This window comes from Ursus americanus, chromosome 33 (genome assembly GCF_024610735.1).
Source record: "Ursus americanus isolate L20-20 chromosome 33, mUrsAme1.1.p, whole genome shotgun sequence".
NCBI classification, from domain to species: domain Eukaryota; kingdom Metazoa; phylum Chordata; class Mammalia; order Carnivora; family Ursidae; genus Ursus; species Ursus americanus.
In genome coordinates this window covers 7,768,731-7,796,538 of record NC_142159.1, presented here as the reverse complement: position 1 = coordinate 7,796,538, position 27,808 = coordinate 7,768,731, and the positions used below count along the sequence as shown (strand labels likewise).

The 27,808-nt window shown below is 40.6% G+C and overlaps 1 protein-coding gene across 16 annotated transcripts in view; it reads right to left on the bottom strand.

The window, feature by feature from the left end:
- PUM1 (pumilio RNA binding family member 1) overlaps positions 1-16,354 on the bottom strand; it is a 128,434-nt gene extending 112,080 nt beyond the window's left edge. For 15 of the 16 annotated variants that reach the window (XM_045782458.2, XM_045782460.2, XM_045782465.2 and 12 more), the window contains exons 1-2: positions 16,170-16,270; positions 11,305-11,678 (exon numbers count right to left, since the gene is read on the bottom strand). In XM_045782458.2, coding sequence (XP_045638414.1) covers positions 11,305-11,667 — 363 coding nt within the window. In that variant the 5' untranslated portion in view covers positions 11,668-11,678; positions 16,170-16,270. Of the gene's footprint in view, positions 1-11,304; positions 11,679-16,169 lie in introns of all 16 variants that reach the window. The other variant, XM_087858290.1, reaches the window with a different exon arrangement.
- Between the last annotated feature and the right edge of the window lie 11,454 nt (positions 16,355-27,808).

The window sequence follows — 27,808 nt, the reverse complement described above, 5'->3', positions numbered from 1 at the left end:
CACAGCAGTTAGGCGTCTGCCTTCGGCTCAGGGCGTGATCCCGGCGTTATGGGATCGAGCCCCACATCAGGTTCTTCTGCTATGAGCCTGCTTCTTCCTCTCCCACTCCCCCTGCTTGTGTTCCCTCTCTCGCTGGCTGTCTCTATCTCTGTCGAATAAATAAATAAAATCTTTTAAAAAAAAAAATGTGTGATGTGTAAAAAGAGGCCTGTGTATGTTTTAGGGAAAAGTTGACTACTCCACGATGAAGAATGGTAGGTCTCCAGACTGGTCTGGTGGCAAGAGCATGAGGTAATCACCTTCAACATGTATCATCTGAGACCATAAAACATGGTGTCTCATTTTTCTGACCTTGCATTTCCTCATTCATAAAATGGAAATGATAAAAACCAACAGTAACTAGGGATCCAAATCATATGCAGAACAAATGAGAATGGCTCCAACACACCGCTTATGGAGATCACCTGTCATTATTACTTCTAGATACAGAAAGGCAGTACTCAATACTAAAATAAAATCACCTCTAGATCTCACTGGATACACTCAACCTATCCTAGCAACCTCTGCTCAAAATACTAACATTCTTTTTATTAAAACAGAGATAATTAAAGGAGATCACTGCATTGGGAAAAAAGTTAAATAATTTCCAAGATCTTTTCCAATGCCAAAATTCCACGGCAAATGTATAAGCCAACTCACTTCCGTTCAATACAGTAAACCAAGCTCTTTATTTTTTTTTTGTATGCTTTTTCTTTTTTTTTTTTTAACAATTTTATTTATTTTTAAGTAAGCTCTACGACCAATATGGGGCTCAAACTCAAGACCCAGAAACCAATCAAGCATCACATGCTCTACCAAATGAGCCAGGCAGGTGCCCCAATAAGCTCTTAATAGAAGGTGTAAGGTTGGGGTGCCTGAGTGGCTCAGCTGGTTAAGTATCTACCTTTGGCTCAGGTCACGATCAGAAGAAGTCTTGCTTCTACCCCTCTCCCTCTGCCCCTCCCCCTGCTTAATGCGTGCACTCTCTCTCTCTCTTTCAAATAAAATTTCAGGGTTTGAAATTTGGAAAATACATAACATATAAGACAAATTACCCATAATCTCCCCACTCACCCAAATAAAAGCAGGATTTTGTCATATTTCCTCCCAGTCCTTCTCCCATGTACATCACTCTTAATACATAGAGCTTAAAGCCCATTTTCTAGACAATAAACAAAGGAACTGTATTTAATAGAAAATTAGTCTCATCTGATTTGTGTCACCCAAACACACCACAGCCCCATCTCAGCACTCATTTCAATGTAGACGCTCAGTGAAATTCTCACCTGGAAGAAATTTTCTTTATAATGCCTTCCTCACTTCATGAAACTAGGTTTCTTCATAGAAAGAACAATATATTAATTTCATTGGTTTGAATTTTACTAGGCTTCTGACCCCTGTAAGTAGTATCTCCTTAATTTGGCCAATTGGGGGAAAAAAACAATTTAAATCAATAAATTCTTAGCAAATTAAAGAACATTTTTTAATTAACAGCAGGTATGGTGCTTTTAAATACATACAATAACTAGAATTAGGTTAATGAACTGTTCCCTTGTTAAAATCCTTAGGGAACTTCCTTTAACAGAGAAAAATTATTTGTCATTAGTGGATCAACTGACTGTATATTCATGACATCTAAAGAGTAGAGTTCCCTGAAAACACCTGTTCTCTGTAATTTAAGCATTCCTCTTCCCAGGGTTGTAAACAAGTTTGTTTATGCTGTTAACCTGAAAACACTTACTTCACAGAGAAGCTACCATTAGTTCCAGTAAAACTTGTTGCTTAGAAAAATTCCAAATCGATGGTGTAAAGCTGTAAATAAACTGACCCTCCCAACCTTATTTCTAAAAAGCCCTGGCCCATATATGACAAAAACTCTCAACAAAATGGGTATAGAAGAAATACACCTCAATGTGATAAAGGCCATATATGACAAACCCACAGCTAACATCATACTCAAGGGTGAAAACCGGAAAGCTTTTCCTCTATGATCAGGAACAAGACAAGGACTCCCATTCTTGCCACTTTATTCAACATAGAACTGGAAATCCTAGCCACAGCAGATAAGAAAAAAAAATAAAAGGCATCCAAACTGGTAAGGAAGAAATAAACACTATTTGCAGATGACATGATACTATTACATAAAAGACCCTAAACATTCCACCAGGGTACCTGGGTGCCTCAATTGGCTAAGCATCTGCCTTCGGCTCAGGTCCTCATCTCCAGGTCCTGGGACAGAGCCCCACAACGGGCTCCCTGATCAGTGGGGAGCCTGCTTCTCCCTCTCCCTTTGCCCCTCCCCGCCCCCCGCTTGTGCACACACACTCTCACTCTCTCTCAAATGAATAAATAAAATCTTAAGAAAAAGAATGAAATCCTTCCATCTGTGACAACATGGATGGACCTAGAGGATAATGTTAAATGAAATCATACAGAAAAAGACAAATACAGTATGATTTCACTTATATACGGAACCTAAAAAACAAAACAACTGAACAAACAAAACAAAGCAGATTCATAAATACAGAGAACTCGTAGTTGCAGGGGTGGGGGGGCCCTCAGGGGAATGGGCAAAAAGGTAATGGGGATTAAGAAGTACAAACCTCCAGCTGCAAGTAAGTCATGGGGATGTAAAGTACAGTGTAGAGAATACAGTGAATAACAGTGTGTAAGTTTACATGATAACAAATGGTAACCAGACTTATCGTGGTGATCATTTCATAATGTATGTGTCAACTCACTGTGTTGTACATCTGAAACTAAAATATGTCAGCTATACTTCAATAAAAAATTAAAATTTAAAAAATAAAAAATACACAGAGTGCCTGGCCGGCTCAGTCGGTAAAGCATGAAACTCTTGACTCTTGATCTCAGGGTCATCAATTCGAGCCCCACACTGGGCCTAGAGCTTACATTAAAAAAAAAAAAAATTAAGCCTACAGAAAAGTGCCACCAAACATCTGTGATTCAGATCCTGGGTTTCAACCAATTATTAAAAAGGTAAAATCATCTTAAAAATAAGTAAATAAGTAAAAATAAAATAAATAAAAAATACAAAGCAGTGCCGCCAGTGAAGTAATTTCCATTGTGTTTATATCTATAGAGACTTATGTACCTTTAAAAATCCTTAGGTATCTGAAAGAAATGAAAGCATATCTCCAGACAAAAACTTCTATGTGAACGTTCATAGCAGTATTGTTCATAACAGTCAAAAAGTAGAAACAACCCAAAGGCCCATCAATCGATAAATGGATAAATAAAATGCGGTATATACCTATAATGGGTTATTACTCAGCAATAAAAAGAAATGAGGTACTGATACATGCTATAACACAGAAAGACCTTTAAAACACGATGCTAAATGAAACAAGCCAGTCACAAAGGACTATGTATGATAGGACTCCATTTATATGAAGCGTCCAGAATAGACCAATCCACACAGAGTAGACTACTGGTTGCTGAGGACTAGAAAGTGAATGCTACTGGGGCACGTGGGTGGCTCAGCTGGTTAAGCGTCAGACTCTTAATTTCAGCTCAGGTCATGATCTTAGGGTCGTGAGATCGAGTCCCACGTCCAGCTCCATGCTGAGCACAGAGTCAGTCAGCTTGGGAACGTCCCCCTCTGCTCCTCTCCTTGCTCGTATTCTCTCTCGTGTGCACCCAACTCTCTCTCAAAAAATGAATAAAACCTTTTTAAGGGGCGCCTGGGTGGCACAGTGGTTAAGCGTCTGCCTTCAGCTCAGGGCGTGATCCGGGCGTTCTGGAATCAAGCCCCACATCGGGCTCCTCTACTATGAGCCTGCTTCTTCCTCTCCCACTCCCCCTGCTTGTGTTCTCTCTCTCGCTGGCTGTCTCTCTCTCTGTCAAATAAATAAATAAAATCTTTAAAAAAAAAAAAAAACCTTTTTAAAAAAAGTGAATGCTACTGGGTATATTTTTTGCAGGGTGATGAAAATATTCTAAAACTGTGATGATGGCTGGACAACTCTTTGAATATACTAAGAAACCACTGAACTCTACACTTTAAATGGATGATTATATACCAATAAAGCAATTATTTAAAAAAATCTTTAGGGCTCTTGATTTCCACAAATCTAAGAATTTTCCTGATAAGATTCATAAAAACACTAAGAAGGGCACTTCAACCATAAAAGAGCACTTACTAAAGGAAATAAATAGACAAATCTACCTCTGCTGAATCTTCTGAAACCATGAATAAGTCACTTTGAAATCAACAGTTCTCCAACAATATTATATGAAAAAAAACATAGAAGAGCATTCCTCTGAAAAAGGTCCAGTAACTCTTCAATTGCAGGTTTTATCACCAATGCCATGTACACCCTTCAGGCCCAAGTTCTTTAGTCAAATTTCCAAATATTAAACTCCCCAGCCTAATGCCAATCACTGACCATCACTCCTTACTACAATGGCAGGCAGGGTGCAAACCACCAGAGCAGTCCAATGAGCAGAAGCCACTCTCATTACGTCTCCTTACTATATCCAGAAAATGAAGAAACTGAAGGTAAAAAACAGAGCAAAGAGGACCAGAAATCCCTCAACAAAAAAATAAATAATTATTTTACCCTATCTTCAGCACTAACCACTCTCCCAGGAGTGTGTTAATTTGTCAGTCCTATGTTTCTCTATGAATGTTAAGCCATTTTTCAAGGGTAGACAGATTCTACGGCAGTGCCCGAACTTCCCCCACACACACACACAATACAAAAGCATAACTCTGTAATCAGGCTCAGCCTGAAGAAAGTATTCAGCAACACTGTGCCTGAGAGAAAACAGACACATGCACAAAAGACGTGTCGTTCTTCTCCAAGTAGAGAAGTGTGCTGAGAAACAGTATCATCACATTACTTTACTTACAAAGCACTTGAATCAAACACATCCATAACTGAAATCTAAAACACACCTCTTCCTAAATAACTGATGTTTTTCTCTAAGAGTCTCATAACAAAAAATAAAAAATTAAAAAAAAGAATCTGATAATTCATCACATTTCTCTCTTCTTTGGCCACAGGGACTCCAAGAGCAAATTCTATAACCCATCCCTCTGGTACATATTTATAAATTCTAAATTTACTCCCTCCATTTTTCTGACATTCCCTTATTGTCCCATTGTTATATCTCATTACCACCTGTCCTATAATTTTTCCCCCCTAATTCCACACCAAACACCTTCTGAAACAAAGACGTATCATAAATGCAAGTTGCCATTTAGGGAGCACATACGATCAAGTAAAACACAGTATTAGAGAAGAGCATCTGACTGAACGCTATTTTTTTTTTAATACTGGAACCTACTCTTAAAAATGAAAAACAGTTCTATAAGTTATAGTCAAAGAAAGCCTGCTGATGATCCTTTGACCAAGTACGTAACATCAAGTCTTTGTGAACTCCAAATATAATGAAAAAGGCTCCAGGAGTACGGGTGTAAAGCAAAATACGAAAGCACAGACTACTCAACTTTTAAGTATTATGTTAACCAAATGGCAATGGCCCAAATGCTGAAACATCTAAGCAATCTACCCAGGAAGGTAAGAGGCTCATAGTCTAACACAATCATTCAAGCAGGGACAATAGAAAAGAATCTCCAGGGAATGACAAGATTTTCAGTACGGGGAATACCTGGGCTCCCTCCTAGTGTAACACAGTATTTAATAATTACAAATGTAAGGATTAACTCACAGTCATTGGAGAGTAAGGACAGCCATATCAAAGGTGGGTGTCAGGATACCACTAAAAGATGACACCACCAAGTGAAAGAAAATGGGAGTACAAAGAGACAAAAAGAAGGTTCATCCACTGACTTTTGCCTGGCTATCTAGAGCATCTCCCACTGGCTGTCAACCCTGTGGTGGATACTAATCTATCCTAGAGCCAATAAACTACTAGCAGAAATGAAAAAGATCTGAGAAGTTGTCCTCTAATTTCCTTTCACCAAAGCAGAGCTACCTACCTCTGCCCCTTAAAAATCAGTAGAGGCCACAGAGTTCAACTGGTCGATCCTTAAAATTTTTCCCTATTTCATCAACCACTTTATCTCATATCAGTTCACAGAAAAAACAGATTTCACAATAAGAGAATAAAACAATCACAACAAGTCAAAGACTTGACCTTGGGTTTTGCATGATGAAACCTTTAACACTATTCAAAATAAAAGTTCTCAGGTTATAAAAATGACTGTTAAAATAAATACACAAATTTTTTGTAGGCAAGATTTTTAAACGATACTATTTACTTAGATAGGAAGATGTGTTTTCTAGTATTTTATAATATCCTGATCCATATCCACTGTCTTATTTACTATGGGTAAGTTTTACAGGCCAAAAAAACAAAAATTCATGAGACTGCTTTCCCTCACTCTCCTCCAAAGACTTCAAATTGGCCCAAAAATGAGGCTTTAAAGTTTCTAACTATAACAAACACAATAATTTTAAGTATTAAAAGAAGTGACACTGGGGCACCTGGGTGGCTCAGTCGGTTAAGCATCTGCCGTTGGCTCAGGTCATGATCTCAGGGTTCTGGAATCGAATCCCACATTGGGCTCCCTGCTTGGCGGGGAGTCTACCTCTCCCTTTCCATCTGCCTCTCCCCCAGCTCATGCTCTTTCTCACTCACTCTCAATCTCTCTTTCAAATGAATAAAAAAATAAATCTCAAAAAATATATATATATTTTAAAAATAAAAAACAAAAATAACTTAAACAGTTTAATTTTTAAACTTAAATTATTTGATTTTAAATAAATTTTAAAATATTTAAAATTATTTTAAATTGTAAATAAAGCTAGCAAGATTTTTAAAGTAGTGCCTATCACCTCAACACATGTTCTCACGCTGTTTTTATTTAAAGAGCCTCATGATGATTATCTGTTAAGGTTTATACTTCGAAAATACAACTTAAATACTTTTAAAAGGCATATATATGTACACACACACACACACACACACACACACACACACATATTTAGGCACAGCTTAAAGAGCTCATTATTAAAAGAGGGGAAAACTCAAGACACTAACAAAATTTCTACATCAGGCAGGGAAATCCTAACTTCAAAGGGTGAAAAAAAAAAGTGTTTTTAAGTGTAAAAAAACTGTTCATAAACAAGAGTAATAATGAGAGAAATGACTATAAAAAGCCTGTCATATTCTTACTTCACCTGTTCATTGCTAAAAGCATTTGGCCAATTTGATCTTAAATTTTGTTCCATTATGCCAAAAGGCCTTCCAAAGAGGAAAAAAAGAAAAAAAAGCTAAGGAAGTAGGCCCACCAAACAGGAATTACTAGCCCAAGGGTTATGGCAGAAGGTGCTGGCAAGTAGATCACTTTATATTGAGTCACTCTGTCTTCATACAGATATGTTTCCCACAGTTACTACAAAATACACATCTAAAAAAAAAAAATCTGGAAAAAAATGGACTTTTGCATTACTGCCTTTGTGGAAAAAAGGCACTCTTGCAATTCTAGGAGAAAAGTCAACATTATTTGTATTCTTCTCGGTATTGTCAAGTTTATCATCTCTAAAATTCAAGCAAAATATGGCAACTAATTCTCTGACCTCAGAATGTGCTACTTTGTTGCAATCGCTTTGTTTGCTTTGATTTAGTTTTTAAGGCTGGGGGGGGGGGGGGGCAGCAGAAACAGAGAGCATGGGAACTGGAATCACAGAGACCTGATTTCAAAACCAGGTTTACCTGGTAACTAAGCTTCACCTGCTCATCTCTCAAAAACGGTATTACCTCCCCCATGGCATTGTTCTGAGACTTAATATAGGAAATATAGCCCATGTGCCTAAAATATAAATGTTTCTATCCCCATCAGTGGTTCCCATCTGACAGATCAAACACCTTTTTACTCCTCCAGTCAGTAACAATGGCTGATAGGGCAGTGATTCTTCACTTAAAGATAAGCCCCTCCACTCTTCAATTACACTACACTCACCTCTGCCTCACCTGTTGCCATGTGCTTCCCCGCAGGACAGCTGAGCTCTAGGATCTACCACTGTACCCCAGTACAAATCTGAAGAGCTTACGGTCTTCCCTCATTCAGTCAACACAAAAATTACAGACATCACCTGACAAAGGGGCATGAAAAACACAACAGTCTCTGCCCTGGAATAGTTCAGACCAAGAGATGCGATCAACACCAAAACCAGTCAATTATAACACACCATAAGGACTGCAGAAGAGGTAATCCGTGTGTGGCCCACACCTGCAATATAGCAACTACCCTTAGTTTCTCTAATGCTGTTCATTATATCACAGGTCTGGCCCAACAGAACTGTGTTGTGATGAGTGCCAATTCCAAGTTGGTTCACTGGTTTAGGCCCCTGGGTATGGAACAGGTTTTACCATTTAACAGTGACTCCAGTTTGCTAACTGGCCCAGATAAAAATGCTCAACAAGTCAGATGTGGTTCCTTATGATAAGGCGCAGCAGAAGACACAGCCCAGACTAAGCCTTCAATAAACACTTACTGACTTGCACAGCACAACCGGATTTTAGAGCTCTACCAAAAACTGACCCAGAGTTTGATTTTCCCACCTTGCACAGGACAGGCGAGCACCCTGATTCTTCTTTAAGCTTTCCCCAACAGCCTATCATTAGAAAAGCCAACACGAGATCTATAATAGAGATTTCTCAAACCAATGTTTATGATTTCTAAACAATGTTTAGCCAAATAAGGCAAAGATTACAGACCTTCCACATTTGCTCCTCCACAGATACCATCCAAACCAAACACCTTCTACTTTGGTCTCCCTCTACATGTACAGCTGCCTACATCTCAAACCCAACATATACCTTACCAAATTTAATTATCTTGTCCCCAAACCAGATACCCTCTCTATTCCTTTTCCTCTATCACTTCATTTTCCCAGGGACCTAAGATTTCTAATTCAGTCACCAAGCTCTGTATTTCTCAGTCCCATAACTTCTTTTTCATTGCTCACACCAAGCCTTACCCACTCCAATCTCTCACTACCAACTCAATTTTCTCAAACACCACTGGATAAAAGCCATACATACACATTCAAAAACCCTGTGGCCTACTGAATTAATAAATTTTAGCCCTGGCATTCAAGGCCCTTCTCTTTATGACAATATTCTTTTTCTCCAATTTTATTTTAAACCCAAAGGATTAGGGACTCATGTGTTTAACAGATTTGCTCTGAAGCTCTATTATAGGCCAAATTCTAGGGAATGGGATATTGAGGTGAATAAAATCTGATTCCCACCCCCAAGACTCCAGGCAAACAGGAAAGAAATACAGTGCCTTAAAGATAAAAAGTGCCCTGGGACAACTATGTGGCTCTGTCAGTTAAACATGGGACTCCTGATTTCAGCTCAGGTCATGATTTCAGGGTTGTGGGATCAAGCCCTGTGTTGGGCTCCATTATCAGCAGAGAGACTGCTTGAGATTCTTTCTCTCCCTCTCCCTTTGCCCCTCCCCCCAACTTGTTCTCTAAATAAGTAAATACATAGGGGCGCCTGGGTGAGTCAGTCGTTAAGTGTCTGCCTTTGGCTCAGGTCCCGGGGTCCTGGGATCCAGCCCCACATCAGGCTCCCTGCTTGGTGGGAAACCTGCTTCTCCCTCTCCCCCTGCTTGTGATCCCTCTCTCGCTCTCTCTCTCTCAAATAAATAAAATCTTTTAAAAAATTTTTTTAATTATTTAAAAAAATAATAAACAAATACGTAAAATCTTTAAACAAACAAACAAAAAAGACAATGTGCCCTAAGTGCATAAAAAGCCCCCTAGGGGCACCTGGATGGTACAGTCAGTTGAGTGTCCAACTCTTGGTTTCAACTAAGGTCAGGATCTCGGGGTCGTGAGATCAAGCCCTACATCAGGCTCTGCACTCAGCATGGAATCTGCTTAGGATTCTCTCCCCGCTTCCTATACCCACCCCCGCCCCGCCTCACTCACTCTCTCCAAAATAAATAAATAAATCTTAAAAAAAATAAAAAGGCCCCTACGTCTAACTTCTTAGCGTCCATCACCTACATATACATAGTAGGTTCTTATGAAGCAGCACTAATGCTGAGGATTGTTCCAATAAACCAAAGATATATAATCAATGTGCTCAATAAATCTCGTGAATAAGAAGTAAATTCCACCTCTTCGTTTCTACTATGGTAAAGAACCATGGCACACACACTGCCTTTTTTGGAAGGGTCAGGGAAAGCACAACTGAGAATTCAAATTTGCAAATGTGCTCGTACCTGATTTATTTCTGAAGCAGAACAGAAGCACCAGAGAGACCCAGTGAAAGATGTCCGTTCTTTTTGCTAGCTAGTACTCAGACACTGACGATAGAAAATGAACCCTCTGCAAATTCAACCTATAACCTATGTCAAAGAATAGCCTGATTAAAACATCCTAATCCTTTCATCACTACGAGGAAGTTAGGAAACATAGATCAGGCAAAACTCTCTTCTCGGTAAAATATGCTGTGATTCCAGCTGTGGTTTTAGATTAGTAAAAGCATGTTAAAGTCAATCAAATGAAACAAGTGCTTAGAACAAGAGGACAAAGATGGTTGAAACCTAAAAGCCACAACCACTCCTCTGACACAAAACATCAAATATACCAGTTCCATTTCAAATAAATTTCACTTGAGCAGCTAATTTGTTATCAACTTCCTAGTACCTTCAACTCTAACATCTTAAAAACAAAAGACACACACACCCAACAGGAAACGCTCTGAAAATATGGATGCAGCCTGTAAAAAGCCCAAACAGTTCTTAACAGAATATATGTCAAAGGGAAAAAAGTATTCTTGGTTTAAAGAGTATATATATAAAGGGCTCCTGGGTGGCTCAGTCTGTTAAGTGTCTGCCTTCAGCTGTCATGATTCCTAGGCAGGGAGCCTACTTCTCCCTCTCCTTCTTCCCACTGCTCACGCTCTCTCTTGCTCTCTCTCCCTCTCTCTAAAATAAAATAAAATAAAATAAAATAAAATAAAATAAAATAAAATAAAATAAAATAAGGATATGTGAAAAAGTAGCACATGCACATTAAAACAATCTTGTCTTTTCTTAAATGAATTGGTGGTTTACTATTTAGCACCAGAATGATAAATGACCCAGTAACAATATTACAACATTTATCCTTTAAAACAAATGACTCTTTAAGTTTGGACCAAATGAAATTAGCAATTTAGGCGTTTAAAGACATTCACTGAAAGCACATATCCTAATTGAACAGAGATTATAAAAGAGTTTCAAAGCTGAAATAGTGAACTTTTTTTTACCTGATGTTCTGCATGAATGTTATCCCCAGTAGGCCATCGATGTTTGCTATTATTATAGCCGCCTCCACCACTGCCTCCTCCCCCAAGCTGCTCACCATGCTGCCTCTGAAAGAAGTAGTCCACCATAGCGTCGTCTTGGGAACGGCCTGCAACTCCTATGGATCCTGGGACAGGGCTGGAGTGTGTCCCAGCTGCAAGAGCCTGATTTGCAGCTGGTTGTGGCTGCGCTTGCGACCCTGTTCCAGATGTCAAAACAACAGGCATGTTGGGATTAGCTGGTTCTTGAGGGTGATGTTTCAGGTGGGGGCTGAAAGAGTCCTGCCAAAGCACTGCTTTTCTCTTCAAGACACATGCAACGCTCATTCCACCAGCACCTAAGGACGAAGAGGTTACAAATGTTTAAAATTTGCATTTTTTTAAAACATAACTTGATATATACCAAGACAAAAATATGAGCCCCTTATCTTTTGCAATACCAAACCTACAACCAATTTCTACCAAGCAGCTAAATGTTTTATAATATATACACAATCTTCCAAACTGAAACATCTATTTTTAAGTTGCTGAATATGTGCAGGTATGGAAATAAATGTAGCTGGTTGGTGGCAGGCAATATGACAAGGTACTGAGATCAGAATTCAATACAGCAACTTCAGGAAAGCTTATATTGTTACCAAACCTAACAATATAGAATTGGACTTCAATCAATGGCTCCTCTACCCAACTTACTTACACCTTAAGCCAATTTTGCAGATACTTCTTAAATGAACAAGAGCTCTATAAAATATCACTTTACAAGTAGAGCAGACATAAGCCAATAAACCAAACAAAAATCCAAACTCCACATATAATTACCAATAACTCGAAACTGTCTAAAACTTGAAAAGATCCTTTAAAATGTCCAACATATTCACAGGATGCTCCTTTTTTTTTAAGATTTTATGTATTTATTTATTTGACAGAGAGAGACAGCGAGAGGGAACACAAGCAAGGGGAGTGTTAGAGGGAGAAGCAGGCTTCTCGCCGAGCAGGACCCTAGGATCACGACCCAAGCTGAAGGCAGACGCTTAAAGGCTGAGCCACCCAGGTGCCCCCACAGGATGCTCCTTGAAGAAACAGTTAAGGCCCCCTGACCAAGAACAGCAACAGAATGTTTTTAGCCTGAACCTTTTTAGCGGCTGTTGGGGGGGTGGGTCAAAATTTTTACCAATAATTCACAACTGTAATCACATCATTACTTCATTATAAACAGGATGAGACCAACCAAATTCAAACACTTTACTGGTGTAGAAAGCCTCAATGTAAAAAAACAGACACCTCAATACAATTGTGTGGCAAATACACTGCAGACAATGTCTTATCAGCCCTACTTTACAAATAAAAATGCTAAGGTTATGTGACGTGCCAAAGGCCATTTGGCTTGTGAGGTGCAGGAGGGATTCAAACCTAAATCAGTTCTGGGGGCGCCTGGCTGGCTCACACTATGGAGCAACTCTTGGTCTCGGGGTTTCGGCCTGGAGCTCCAAGGTGGATGTGAAGATTACTTAAAAAATAAAATCTTAAAAATTAACAAACAAACAAATAAATAAATCTGTCTTGAACCCATACTTAGTTCTTCTATCAACCTCTTGCTACTTCCCAGTAAATCAACACAAACTATTTCTCTCACTTGCAGCCACTACTCTTCTCTGGAACAAAGAATCTCCAAAATGTTACTATGAAATATTACTATTTAAATTTTGTAACATCAAAAGCTACATTTATACATAATATAGAACATTTGACAGCCTGTGGGTGCTTTAAAAATTGCTACAAAGTAATTAATCAGTTACCTATTAGACTACACCTGTCTATACTCACTGGAGCCTAGTTTCAAGGCTATCAATTTAATAGTCCACTGCTACAAATGCCTTCTCTCTCTACGAAGCCCTACTGTAACATTTCAAAAACAGATTCCCAAGATTTATGAGGAATCTATTAAGTTATTTCTTTATAGAATTAAGCCTCCTGATAAAGAACTGTTTCTCACAATTCATGTTTTGAAGCCAAAAAAAGACACAATGGAATCTGTAATTTATTCAAAGCCTAATTTGGAAATGCCTAGTTTCAGTTAACAATTCCAATCCATCAGAATCTTACTAGGGTAGTGGGTAGTCTAGCTTTCTAGACTAGTTTCTGCGTTCATGCATAGGATCATTCATGCTTAAGTACCAAATCCAAAAAGTCATAGCTGCGTTTACCATAGGTCTTTGCAAAGTGCCAAGCAGCCTACTACCCTCCCGCTTGATTTTCAAAAGAATTAATTGCCCTTTTTTATGGAGGTATAACTGACACATAACATTGTATTAGTTTTCATGAGTGCAACATAATGACTGGGTATTTGTATACACTTGAAATGACCACAATTCTAGTTACCATCCATCACCATACAAAGTCATTGCCCTCTTATTACCAATAGCAGCCAGTTCCATTTTCTTCCACAAGGGAATATCAATGTAACAGTCTGTTCTAGAGCAAGCCAGGAGTCCCAAAACCTAAGCTTTACAACTAAACTAGTAACCTCTCTGAGCCTGCTTCCCCATCTAGAAAATAGAAGAAATGCTTTCTCTAGGACTCACAAGTTTTTTTTAATCAAAATAAAATGATATAAAACTTTTTGGTAACTTTCAAATCACCATGCTGAGACCCCAGGCATTCAGTTACCACCAGTTAAGGCGATGAAGCTCCAGTCCCTAAGAGGATTCCTAAAATAGTAAACGCAATCTTTACTGAAATAAAAGATTGGCCACAATACTTATCTAACAACGAATTTCCATATGAAAAAGGTTTACCTCTGAAACTCACAGAACACCACTACAGTCTAACTAGGGGTTGGGAAGGGGGGGAGGAGTTCCCATAAAAAGTTCAAACAAAACAATTGGCTTTTGTAAAGCTATCTGTATGCCCTAAGACTTCCTGCTTTACCTAATGAGGCAAGGCAGTTTCTCAAACAAGAGAAAACCTGGCAGAAGGGACAGTTTGAAAGTGAGCAAATACCTAAGCAATTAACATGTGTCTTGGGTAGTTGTGTAATATCTTGGCAACTACAGCACAAAAATTAAGAAATCAGTCACTTAAATATCAGAAAACATTTAAATTCCTGATGCTTTTTAGAGAACTCTCAAAGCCCACTAAAAAGTTATGAGTAGCATTTGAAATGTGACGTTTTTACAAACAGCACATTATAAAAATATTTTAAGCAACTAGAAATTAGTGCTGATTCTAGTTACTCTTCTAAAGTTTTCAAACTGTTTACCTCAAAGTTTTTTTTGGACTATCACTAATAGATTTTATCTTAAGCAAAGGAACACGGTTTAATCTCTCCACCACTCACCTTTCTTTTAACTAAAATGCTTAGTTTAAAAGGTGTTTATTTCTTTGCCACACTGAAAAGAAAATCTGTGGTCATAAATTTACTTTAAAACAGTTCATCTCAAACCCAAACTAAACTTCAAACCCAACTTCAAAAAGCTGTGGCCTTGGACAAAATGAATTCAATTGTGGCTAAGGCGAAATACTAATTCAAAGTTCAAAATCCAGCGAGTATTTCCCAAAGATCCAGATAAACAATCAACAGCCCCAAAGAGTGTTTTATAAAGTTAAAATTAGCAATGAGTCAAAATGTTTATTTTGTTTATGAAAAATGCTTTGGGAGCCACATTATCTTGGCTTGCTTTGGTGAGTTTTTGTCTGCTTCTTAAAACAAAAAGCTAAAGCTACAAGCCTATTGTTTCAGAAGTAAGTGACTTTAAAACAGAACCCCAAAATACCCTCCATAAACTCTCATTCTTAATCCCAGGAAGAGTGGGAAGTGAACGGATTGGGTATCGACAACTATAAACAGTGTTTTCTCAATTAGACAATGAAGAGTAACAATTCAAGTTATGAGGAGGATAAAACCTTCCCCGTCTCCCGTGTGTGTGTGTGTGTGTGTGTGTGTGTGTGTGTGTGTGTACGCGCGCGTCGGGGTGTATGGGGGGGGCTCTCGAGGGGGGAAAAAGTTACAGGAGCTTATTTCTCACTTGACGTGGGAGTGGTACTGACAAGTATACCAAACGATGTCTGTTTACCAAGAACGTCTGCGAGGACTAAAACTCTCTGATACTGCGTATCTGTTTTCCTAGTACCGAGGGGTGAGCCCCTCTTTGAGTTAAGACAGACACTCACCAACACAGGGAGGCTCGAAGAGGAAGAACCCACCAAAAACCCAAGCTCTCACGGAAACAAAAGGCCACAAGCACCCAGGAGACTAAAAAGCGATCTGAAACTTCCTGATCGCCACTTCTCCACATTTAAGGCTCGCAAAGTTCCCCCACGGTGGGTCTCGCCTGCAGACATGGGCCAAGGCTGCTTCTAAAGCGATTTATTGTTCCTCCTGCTTCGGCGCTGCCACGGAAGCTCAAGAAGTCGAAGAAATCCAGGGTGGCCCAGAATTACACTTCATGGCCACACAGAAGACTCGCGGCTTCGCAAACCCATCAAAAAAGCAACCCGAATGGCAACATCAATCTTCGGGGGCTCCAACGGGGCCGAGCACAAATGTACAGGCACGTCTATGCCCTGGGCCCGGGCCTAAACCCCCGGCATTTTCCTCGCTTCGACCCCGCTCCCCACCCCCTCCCTCCTTTGATAACAATAGGGGCCTTGCTGCTGACTCCAAAACATGTACGAGGAACAGCGAGTGAGAAGCCTCAGCCAGGGCCCCGGGCGGCTTTTCCAAAGCCCTTCTCACCCCCACAACCGCTCTAAAACACCAATACAAAGGGACAATCTGCTCGCTGGGGGTCCGGAGCAGCGTTTGGGGCCGGCGGGGTGCGGATACTCACGGGCGGAGCGGTAGGATGAAGATGGATTTCAGCCCCCCGATCTTCTCTCTCCGGCGCTCTCGCTCCCCCTTACCTTTCACTCCGACAACATGGCGGCCCACTGGGGACGGGGCTGGCGCGGTGCATCCTGGGATAGGCTCTGGCCCCGGCTCCGGCGGTGGCAGCGGCATGTGCGGAGAAGGCAGGCGGCTCTGGAACAGGTTGCCTGGTTGCCATGCCAACCCAGGGCCTGTGTGAACTTGGGAAACTCGCAGGCAACACAACCGCTGCGCGCGCGAGTGCCCGCCCGCTAGGCGAGCGCGCGCCGCGGCGGGCAGAAGGCGGGGTCCAGCGCCGGCAGAGGAGCGCCCGCGGTGCTCGCGGCGCCGGGCCACGCGCGGCCCGGAGCAGGGCCGGGAGCAGGGCCCGGGGGCCGGACCGGGGCGCCCCGCGGGCTCCGCGAGGGACGGTAGACGCGGCACCGCCCGCCCCCACACGCTCCCAGCTTCACCGCCAGATTGCACCAGTCGGCCGGTTTAAGGGACTCTTGCCTCCTCGCTCGGCTCTGGCTGGACAGGTGCTGGCTTCTGACCTCTTTGCTGCAGCTTTCTGGCTCTGGGGCCTTATTTCATCTTCCTGCCTCCATCGCCCCATTTAGAGAATGAAGAGGAAAATGAGAGCGGCTACTTAACAGAATTGCCATGAGGATTAAGTGAAATGATGTGGTTTATGATTCCTTTTAAAGATGTCCAGCGCTTGATACTGGGACTTGTAAACGGGACTACTGCATAATTTTCAGGGTTCCGTGCAACATGAAGGTGCGGGACCCCTTGCTCAAAATTGCTAAAGAATTTCAAGACTGCGGTAGCAGAACAGTAAGCCAAAACCAAAGACAGAAAGCCGACCCTGTTGGTTAAACACTCAACCAGTGTGCGCCATTGTCATACTGTGCATTTTCAAAGAGGAATAGAAATTTGGCCATATGATGAAAGTGACTTTTCAAATTAGTAGTATTTGGTAAGATATTGCTATTCTATCTCCAACTAAGCCCAAGATGGATTGAAAACTTAGGCAAACACCAATACTACAAAAGACCGGAAGGGGATATGGGGGGAAATTTTATAATTGGAGGAGGGAAACCGTTTATAGCGAATGAAAATCAATTAGTTATTTTTAAAATTGAAAGATATTTAAACAACTGTCAGGAAGAGATATCACCAACAAGGTAGAACAAATGAGGAAATAAGCTTTAAAATACTGCAGTATGCATGGTAGACAGATGGTTAATCTTCATGATAAATACAGAACATCTCTAATCAATTAAAAAAAAGAGTAATTCAAAAAACAGACATAAAATCACTAGTGGCCAATAAACACATAAAGATAACTAGTCTGGGGCTGAGGCATAGAGAAGTAGGGGAATGGAGAGGGACAGCTAGTGAGTATGGGTTTCTTTCCCAGTTGTTAAAAAAGTTTTAAAGTTAGATTGTAATGATGATTGCACAACTCTGAGAATCCTGTGTACTAAAAACCACTGAACTATGTACTTTCAATGGGCAAAGTCTATGGTATGTGAAATGTATCTCAATGAAGCTGTAAAAAATGGGAAAATAATAAAAGAAACAACTTCAAAATATAATATTTTCATCTATTAATACACTGGCAAAAAATTAAAATTATTAACACCCTGTTGTGGCAAGTTCCGTGAGAAAACCAGCACTCATGTTGTTTGAGTTATTTGAGTATATATTACTTTTAGTTTTTAAAAAGAATGTTATTTTTAAAAGTAAAACAGTGAGATTTTCATTTCTGAAAAAATAAGGCAAGACTGGAAAGTTAGAGGTCCTGAGCTCTGCCACTTCCTGGCTGTGTGGCCTTGGGCAGATCTCTTCAGCCCCCTCGTCTACAAAATAGGATGTCGATACTCTTCTCACAGGGCGGTTACAACAGCTTAATGAACTGACACATACAAAGTGCCTGACACAGAATTAACACTCAATAAATGCAGCTGTTTTATTGTAGTTGTGGCCTTGTACTCATTTCTGAATCCCCAGAGACCAACATAGTGCAGGGCATATGGTCATTGCTCACTAAATATTTGTTAAATGAATGAATTCAACAGCCATTTGGAGGTTCAACTCTCAAATTCAACAACCCTAAAAGTAATATGTTGTGTTCAGGGATCCAGCTCTTAAGCCCGACAAGAAATTACTTAACCTCTCTAAGTCTCCATTTTCTCCCATGAAACATGAGGTTAATATTACAGCACTAAATGAAATAAAGCAGATAAAACATTTAGTCCCATGGGGCCAAGACACTGTGTGCTGAGTAGCCATAATAGAAAAGCATGTTAGAGGAAGAAACATAGCAGACATGACAAAATTACAAAGTTTCCAGAATCTTACCAGGTTCTGTGCTCCATGATTTCATTCTAAGGTCACGACTAACTCCCTAGTTTTAAGCTTTAGCTTTTATTACTCAGCCGTAAAGATTCAAATATCCGTGTGGCCACCGCCATGTGGTCATGCCACACTCAGGCCCCTGTCCAGTCAAATGTTGCAACTGCAACAGAATACCAGCTACCCATCCCTGATTTCCCTTAATTCCTCTCAAAGGACCTGAGGCCCCTGTCCAGCCCCAAAACAACCCTAGCAGAGCATCACCTTCCCACAAATTCATGAGACAATGCTTACCTGTGTGCCATGTACTATGCTAAGAATTTTATATTCATTATTTCATTTAAAACTCCTCAAATACCTATGACATGGACAACATAATTATTCCCATTTTAAAAATGAGAAAACTGAAGCTCCAGGAGGTTAAGGAACCAGATTACCATTTATCCAAACTTGTTAACTAAGGCTATTTGCTGAGAGTTGTCTGGTCAGCAGGATGTCGAAATCACCCCCCAAACTTAGGGCTCCCCACAATTCTTCTGGTTAAACCCATATATAATAGATAATATAACCAATCTCTGAAAGTTTTCAAAAATCAAGTCTAGGAGCACCTGGGTGGCTCAGTTGGTTAAGCATCTGCCTTCAGCTCAGGTCCTGATCTCCAGGTCCTGGGATGGAGCCCGGCATCGGGCTCCCTGCTCAGCAGGGAGTCTGCTTCTCCCTCTCCCTCTGCCTCTCCCCCTGCTAGTGCTGTCTCTCTCAAATGAATAAATAAAATCTTAAAAAAAAAAAACAAAAACAAATCTAATCAAGCTGGCCTTGGATGAAGATTAGGGTGGATTTGAGAACGGTACTTTGGTCTAATCCGTAGAAACCTAATCCATTCCATTGTAACCTAATCAGAGAAAGAGATCTCAAGACAGAAACGTTCAGTGAAGGCCATTCAAGAAAGCCTTGGTTCAAGGATTTCAAACAGTTGCCTTTTCCTTCCGTGCGGTAGTGGTTCTCAATGTATGGGCTGAGGCTCACTGGTGAGTCAGTCAACCTGGCCGTGCTGACCGCTGAGAGCAAATTCCAGAATGCACAGAAGCTTTTCAATACCACAGGCCTTCATTCTCTCTTACAGCCAACTGCTACGGGCTAGAAAAGGTTGCTATAATACCGTATTTGTAAACTGAATATAAAGCATTCTCAAGCAGAGTTGGGATACTCCCCATTTTCTGGAAACATGATTTGTTAGCAGTATAGGTTTGAGTTGCTTTTTTAAACAGTGTTACACTTGTGTTTTTGTATATTTGTGGAATCTCCCTTAGGTGGCACTTCCTCTCATTGTTTGGGGCTTGGGTAATGGTTACAATGTTAACATTTCCACTGTCATTTTGTTTCTTAGCAAATCTTTGTTATTACAGCACTTTTTCCATAAGAAGGTAAGATGGAGGGTTGGTTTGGGCTTCCAGTGTCAGTGACTAGGTAATTCTGACCACCTCTCCCACTGAGGAAAACTAGTAAAACTGGAAAAATCAAAAAATCTCTTCTTGAAATCATTGGAAAGTTAACAAGTTAGTGAAGAATTACTGAGCCAGGATCTGGGAAGAGAGAAATTAAGGAATGGAAGCCCCCATTTAGGACTGCTATTCCAGGTGGGGCATTCCCTGAGAGGTAGCTAGGAGACTGAGGGGTGCTTTTAGCAGCCTTGGGAGTTAGAGGGGCAGAGACTGCAGTCCAGAAGCCACTGAGAGAGAAAGCACCAAGTAAATAACTCTCACTTTGGATCGGGATTCCAACGGACTCCACTTTAAAGATTTATTTACTATTTGAGGAGAGAGAGAGCACACACGTGTTGGGGGGGAAGGGAGAGAGAGAATCTCAAGCAGACTCCCCGCTAAGCATGGAGCCCCACCCAGGGCTTGATCCCTCACCCCTGAGATACTGACTTGAGCTGAAATCAAGAGCCAGCTACTCAAACCACCGAGCCACCGAGGCAACCCGGTGTTTGTTTTTGTTTTTGTCTTTTATTTATTTATTTATTTATTTATTTATTTGAGGGAAAGGGAGAGAGCACAAGCAGGGGGAGCAACAGAGGGAGAGGGAGAAGCAGGCTCCCCATGAGCAGGGAGACTGATGCAGGGCTCCCTCCCAGGACCCCTTCCCAGGACCCCAGGATCATGACCTGAGCCGAAGGCAGACACTTTTTTTTTTTTAAGATTTTATTTATTTATTTATTTGACAGAGGGAGACAGCCAGCAAGAGAGGGAACACAAGCAGGGTGAGTGGGAGAGGAAGAAGCAGGCTCCCAGCAGAGGAGCCCGATGCGGGGCTTGATCCCAGGACTCTGGGATCACGCCCTGAACCGAAGGCAGACGCTTAACGACTGAGCCACCTAGCGCCCCATTCCCCATTTTTGTTTTTTAAGATTTATTTATTTACCAACAGACTCCACTTTATTTTTTTTTTTCAAGATTTTATTTATTCATTTGAGAGAGAGAGAGCGTGAGCCGGGAGGAGGAGCAGAGGGAGAAGCAGACCCCCTGCTGAGTTGACACAGGGCTCGATCCCAAGACCCTGAGATCACGACCTGAGCTGAAGGCAGACGCTTAACCAACCGAGCCACCCAGGCGCCCCTCACTTTTCTTTTAAATTAGGGTGCCTGGGTGTCTCGGTCGGTTAAGCGTCTGACTCTTGGTTTTGGATCAAGTCGTGATCTCAGTCAGGATCGTGAGATCAAGCCTCAAGTCGGGCTCCATGCTCAGCGAGCACAGAGTCTGCTTGGGACTCTCTCTTCCTCACCACCCCCCACCTCTAAAATAAATAAATAAATCTTTAGAAAATAATCAAAGCAAAAGTGAATAGAATAGACAAGCTCTCACAGAAATCAAAACTCACCTTCAAACCATCTCAAATTCTGAAATTATATTAAGGTGATCCCAGAGTGCCGAGGCCTCCAGGTACCTGGCAGAAAGCACAGTGAATTTTCTCTGGTTAAAAGAGATGACCATCCTAGGCCTCAGGTGGTTTCTATGAACAATTATGCATGTATAATATTCAATCCACAAACAAAAATAGCCACACATACTGGAAGACAAGACAACGTGAACAAAATCCGGCAGCAATAAAAGACAATTGAAAAGGACCCAGGGGCGCCTGGGTGGCTCAGATGGTCGAGCATCTGCCTTCAGCTCAGGTCATGGTCTCCAGGTCCTGCGATCGTGCTCCGCGTGGGGCTCCCGGCTCAGAAGGGAGTCTGCTTCTCCCTCTCCCTCTGCTTCTCCCCCTGCTCATGCTCTCTCTCTCTGTATCTCTCTGTCTCAAGATGAATGGGTAAAATCTTGTAAAAAAGAAAAGAAAAGGACCCCATAGAACCCCAGATATTGTAGTCATCAAATTATTTAATATGTTAGAGAAGATAAATAGATTGGTCATTTTAGCAGAAAAGTAGAAAATATACAAACATCCAAGTGGAAATTCTGTAACTAAAAAATATAATAGAGAAATTAATAACCCAACAGCACATTACACACTGCCGAAGAAAGAAGTAGTCGATTTAGAGGTTGGAAGCAACATCCAGAATGAAACAGAAAGAGGCAAAAAGATAGGAAAGAGACAAAGGATAAGAGTTACAGCCTCTGCCCCTCTCCCCACTTGTGCACTCTCCCTCTCTCTCTCAAATAAATAAATAAAACCTTTAATTAAAAAAAAAGAGTTACAGAGGTAAGAATGAGACATTCTCGTGTACAAGTAATTGCAAAAGCAGAGGACAGGAAGCAAAGAGTGGCCAGAAGAAATATCTAACGTGAAAAGACAAATTTATGAAACTTATGAAAAAATAAAGGCATAGATTCAAGAAACACTATGAATTGAAAACAAGAAACCTGAGGAAAATTAAGGCTGGTGAGGAGGTAAGAACTGAGGGGGTGGTGACCGTCCTTTCACCCATCTTCAAGAGACATGGGATCAAATCATGACATTGCCAAAGCCTCAGTGAAAACAAAATTGAAGAAAAAATCAACATGCAAGAAATGGAGGAAGTATAGTCTTGGCAAAGGAAAGGATGGAAGGAAGAGGAAAGAAAAAAGACAGTAAAAAGGAAAAGAGAATTACAAAGTTGGGTTTTTTTAAGATTTTCTTTTTTTAAGCAATCTTTACACCAACGTGGGGCTCAAACTCACAACCCCGAGATCAAGGGTTGCACACTGCCCGGTGCCTGGGTGGCTCAGTTGGTTAAGCATCTGCCTTCGGCCCAGGTCACCATCCTGGAGTCCCGCAATCAAGTTCCACCTCGGGCTCACTGCTCAACAGGGAGTCTGCTTCTCTCTCTGACCTTCCCGGGTCTTGTGCTTTCTCTCCCTCTCTCTCTCTCTCAAATAAATAAAATCTTAAAAAAAAAAAAAAAAAGTTGCACTCTGCACTGACTGAGCTAACCAAGTGCCCCAGAATTACAAAGCTTTTTAACCCCAAAACTAAAATTTTAGACAATATGACCACAAATAATTCCACAGAGGAATCCAATGGCACATGAAAAAGATAAAACAGGACAGACTTGTTAGGGAAAGATAAGGTATGGCGGTATCTTAGAAATTGATAGAAACTAAATAAACAGGAGTAGGGGTTTTAGGATACAGGCAATTACCAAAAAATAAAAATAGCATTTACAACTTTTTCTTTAAGATTTTATTTATGTATTTGACAGAGAGAGACAGCCAGTGAGAGAGGACACAAGCAGGGGGAGTGGGAGAGGAAGAAGCAGGCTCCCAGCAGAGGAGCCTGATGTGGGGCTCGATCCCAGGACTCTGGGATCACACCCTGAGCTGAAGGCAGACGCTTAACCACTGCGCCACCCAGGCGCCCCAGCATTTACAACTTTTAAACCAACAGAAGAAAACTTCATCCTGAAAAGTTGCGGGGGAGGGGGGGGACAAAAGAAAAGAAAAAGGACACCTGGCTGGCTCAGTTTGTTCAGCACATAACTCTTGATGTCAGGGTAGTGAATTGGAGCCCCACATTGGATGTAGAGACTACTTAAAAAAAAAAAAAAGTAATTCCAATAAATATAAAAAGGTTAACTTGCCAATAAAAGACAAGAACTCTATGATATGGTTGAAATTATAAGAGACACCCCTAAATATAAATACCAGCTAAATATGAACCTAAATGGTAAAGAAATATGTTATGTATTGGTAAAAACATCAATAGATCATGAATTATAAATATCACAGACCTTTGTTAATCAACATCTCAGCCTCCAAGTACAGTAGTGTAACTGACAGAACAATAGGAAGAAATAGATAAATTAACCATTAAAATGAAAGATTTTAACATAACTTCTTTCAAAATACAAACAAAAAATAAGTAAAAATGTAAAAAAAAAAATCTGGACGACACGATTAATAAGCTCACCCTACTGGTTATATGTAAAATTCTACTCCCAGCCAACAGAAAATCATAGACATTTTAAGCATTCATAATACATGTTCAAAAGTAGGACGTGCATAATACTATAGAGGAAGTTTCAACAAATTCCAAAAAAATCAATATCATAGAGACCACGTTCTCTAGTTGTAAAATGTGAAATAGACAAAGTTATTTTTTAAATTGTTGAAAACTGCGCATCCTGTATACTTGGAAACTAAACGACATTATTTAAGTAACCATCACACTCCCAATGTGTAAAGGAAATCGCTTAGAAATGAATCATAAGGAAAACACTACACTTCAAAATTTGTGGAACTGAGCAAAAAAACAGTATTTGGAGGAAGTATGTAATTTTAAATACACTTTATTTACAATATATTTTTTGCAGACAGAATTGTTCCAAACAAACAGGCCAACCACGCCAATTCGAGAAGTTAGAAAAAGTTACAGGACAAACCCAAAGGGACAAGAAACCAGAGCCATGTGGATTCTGTGAGAGAAAACGAAGGGTTTACTCACACAAAACTGCAAAAGAATTGTTGGCTCTTACACTCTGTGGACAGGTCCATGGGCAATTGTATGATCTTACAGGACTTCTTTTTTTTTTTTTTTTTAAGATTTTATTTATTTATTTGACAGAGACAGCCAGCAAGAGAGGGAACACAGCAGGGGAGTGGGAGAGGAAGAAGCAGGCTCCCAGCGGAGGAGCCTGATGTGGGGCTTGATCCCTGAACGCCAGGAGCACGCCCTGAGCCGAAGGCAGACGCTTAACGACTGCGCTACCCAGGCACCCCGATCTTACAGGACTTCTTAAAAAATGATGGAAAATCACCAGACAAAACCGTCTCCTCATGGGCAAATATTTGGGTAAATACGATTAGTCAGTGAACACAAGCAGAGAGTCTGCTTGTGACACTGAAGGTATATTGTCTGGAATGCGTTATGACACTGTGAGGAAATAATGAAAACTGAAAAATTACCCAAGTACTTGACTTTTTATTTTTTTTAAAGACGTATTTACTAATTTGAAAGAGAGAGAGAGGGAGAGAAAGCACAAATGGGAAGGGCAGAGGGAGACGGACAGAGAATCCCAAGCAGACTCTGTGCCCAGCGTGGACCTCTCCCCAGGCCGGATCCCACCACCCCAAGACCACAGCCCAAGCGGCAACCAAGAGTCAGATGCTCAACCGACTGAGCCACCCAGGTGCCCCAGGACTAGACTATTTATTTATTTATTTATTTATTTATTTATTTATTTATTTATTTATTGTGTGTGTTTAAAGATTTTATTTATTTATTCGTCAGAGAGAGAGCACAGCAGGCAGAGGGAGAAGCAGGCTCCCTGCCGAACAGGGAGCCTGATGCAGGACTGGATCCCAGGACCCTGGGATCATGACCTGAGCCGAAGGCAGATGTTTAAGTGACTGAGCGACCCAGGTGTCCCGGTACTTGACTTTTTAAATGAATGTAATAACATATGGGAATACCATGTTTAGAAATGCTTTGAGCAGGGGGCACATGACCGGCTGAGTTGGTAAAGCGTTCAGCTCCTAATCTCAGAGTCCTGAGTTCAAGCCCCATGCTGGATGTAGAGATTACTTTAAAAAATAAATAAAATTCAAGGGCGCCTGGGTGGCTCAGTCAGTTAAGCATCTGTCTTCAGCTCAGGTCATGATCCCAGGGTCCTGGGATTGAGCCCTGCATCTGGTCCCTTGCTCAGCAGGAAGCCTGTTTCTCCATCTCTCTCTGCCAGCTGCTCCCCATGCATGTTCTCTCTCTGTCAAATAGATACATGATAGGTAGATAGATAGATCGATAGATAAAATGTAAAAATAAGTGCTTTGGGCATCTATTTGGTAATACATAGACTTTTATGATCTGTTCAGATGATAAAAAAGAAAGTGGATTACTTCGTGTGATCACACATTTTTTTTAAGTAATCCCTACACCCAATGCGGGACTAGAACTCACAGCCCTGAGATCAAGAGTTGCATGTTCTAACGACTGAGCCAGCCAGGTGCAACTGATCACACATCTGATGACACATCTCTGAAACATTTAACCTTGTCAACACTCTCACACTGCTTTCTTGTGGTCATCAATTTAGAAGGATACAACTGATGTCACCATCAACATGCAGCTACCATTCTCTAAGTATCTGATTACTGTTCATTGCAGTCATGGCAGGAATAAATTTGCTACCATGGAAGCAGATGAAACTTTCAAATCTTTAATTTGACCCAGCACCCAGCATAATTTTACCTGGCACATCCCTGACTACATCCTATAGATAGTTCCTGGGAAAACCTCACTCTGTGTACCAAACTACATCTGGAGTGTGTGTGTATGGGTCACTTTATTTATTTATTTATTTGTAAAGATTTTATTTATTTGTCAGAGATAGAGAGCACAAGCAGGGGGAGCAACAGGGGGAGCAGGCAGAGGGAGAAGCAGGTTCCCTGCCAAGCAAAGAGTCCGATATGGGGCTCGATCCCAGGACCCCAGGATCATGACCCCAGCCGATGGCAGACACTTAACTTATTGAGCCACCCAGATGCCCCATGTGTCACTTTTTAAGGAATAAAATAATCTACATGTATTGTACCAAGATTGAACATGTCTGAGAGTTAAAAATTCATCATGGACCAAAACTTTCCATAATTATGATAAATGCTTAGCCAGATTTGGAGCTAAAATTCATTACATTGGGTGATCAATACATTGGGTGATATCCCAGGGTCCTGGGATTGAGCCCTGCAACAGGGAGCCTGCTTCTCCCTCTCCCACTCCCCCTGCTTGTGCACTCTCTCTCTCTCTGTCAAGCGAATGAATGAAAGATTTTAAAAAATAATAAATAAAATAAAATTCAATACATCAGTCTGAGATAAATCAATCCACTGTCCATTTGTCTGATGTATTTGAGTTAACCCTTTACTTCTGGATTGTTTGAAAAGAAAAGGTAAATAACTCCATTTTTTTGCATTTATTTATAAATTTTAGTTGTATTATGAAACTGGCAAGATTAAAGAGAAGTTCGAAAATATATTTAAGAGAAACACAATCTAACTTCCACTTCTATTTTATTTTATTGGAATGTATGAGTAACTTATGTGGAGAGCAAAAAGATTCCTCTTGCAGCTATGTTGTCAAAACATTTAAAGAGAGTTCCCTGTTTAGGATGAAATGATGTAATGTCTGGGATCTGATTCAAAATAATCTGGAGTGGGGGAGATAGACGAGAGTATAAATGAAACAAGATGGTACAGGAACTGATAACTGTTGAAATCGAACGAGTATATGAGAGTTTTATTATAACATAGGAAGAATAAAAGACAAAGGACAGACAAGATTTTAAAAAATCTTTGCTGTAGAAAATTTCAAATATATATAATAAGTTTAAAACTAAAATGTAGTCTTCACCATTCTTGGTCTATTCTTACATATACATTCAGAATCAGCTTGTCAATCCACACTTGTTTTGAGTAAAAATTCATTGAATTTGTAGATCAACCTGCAGAGAATTGTCTTTTTCTGCCATTAAGTCTTCCTACTGTTAATATGGAGTACCTCTCACTTGTTTAGGTTTTTGTTATCTTTTAGTACAGTTTTATAATTTTCTACGTACAGATCTTACACGTCGTTGTTAGGTTTACTTCTGAGCTACGTCATAGTCTTGTTGCTATTTTAATGCTTCTTTGTATAATTACATGATATGATTGTATAGAATTGCAATCAGCTTTTTTTTTTAAGATTTTATTTATTTATTCGAAAGAGATAGAGACAGCCAGCGAGAGAGGGAACACAAGCAGGGGGAGTGGGAGAGGAAGAAGCAGGCTCATAGCGGAGGAGCCTGAT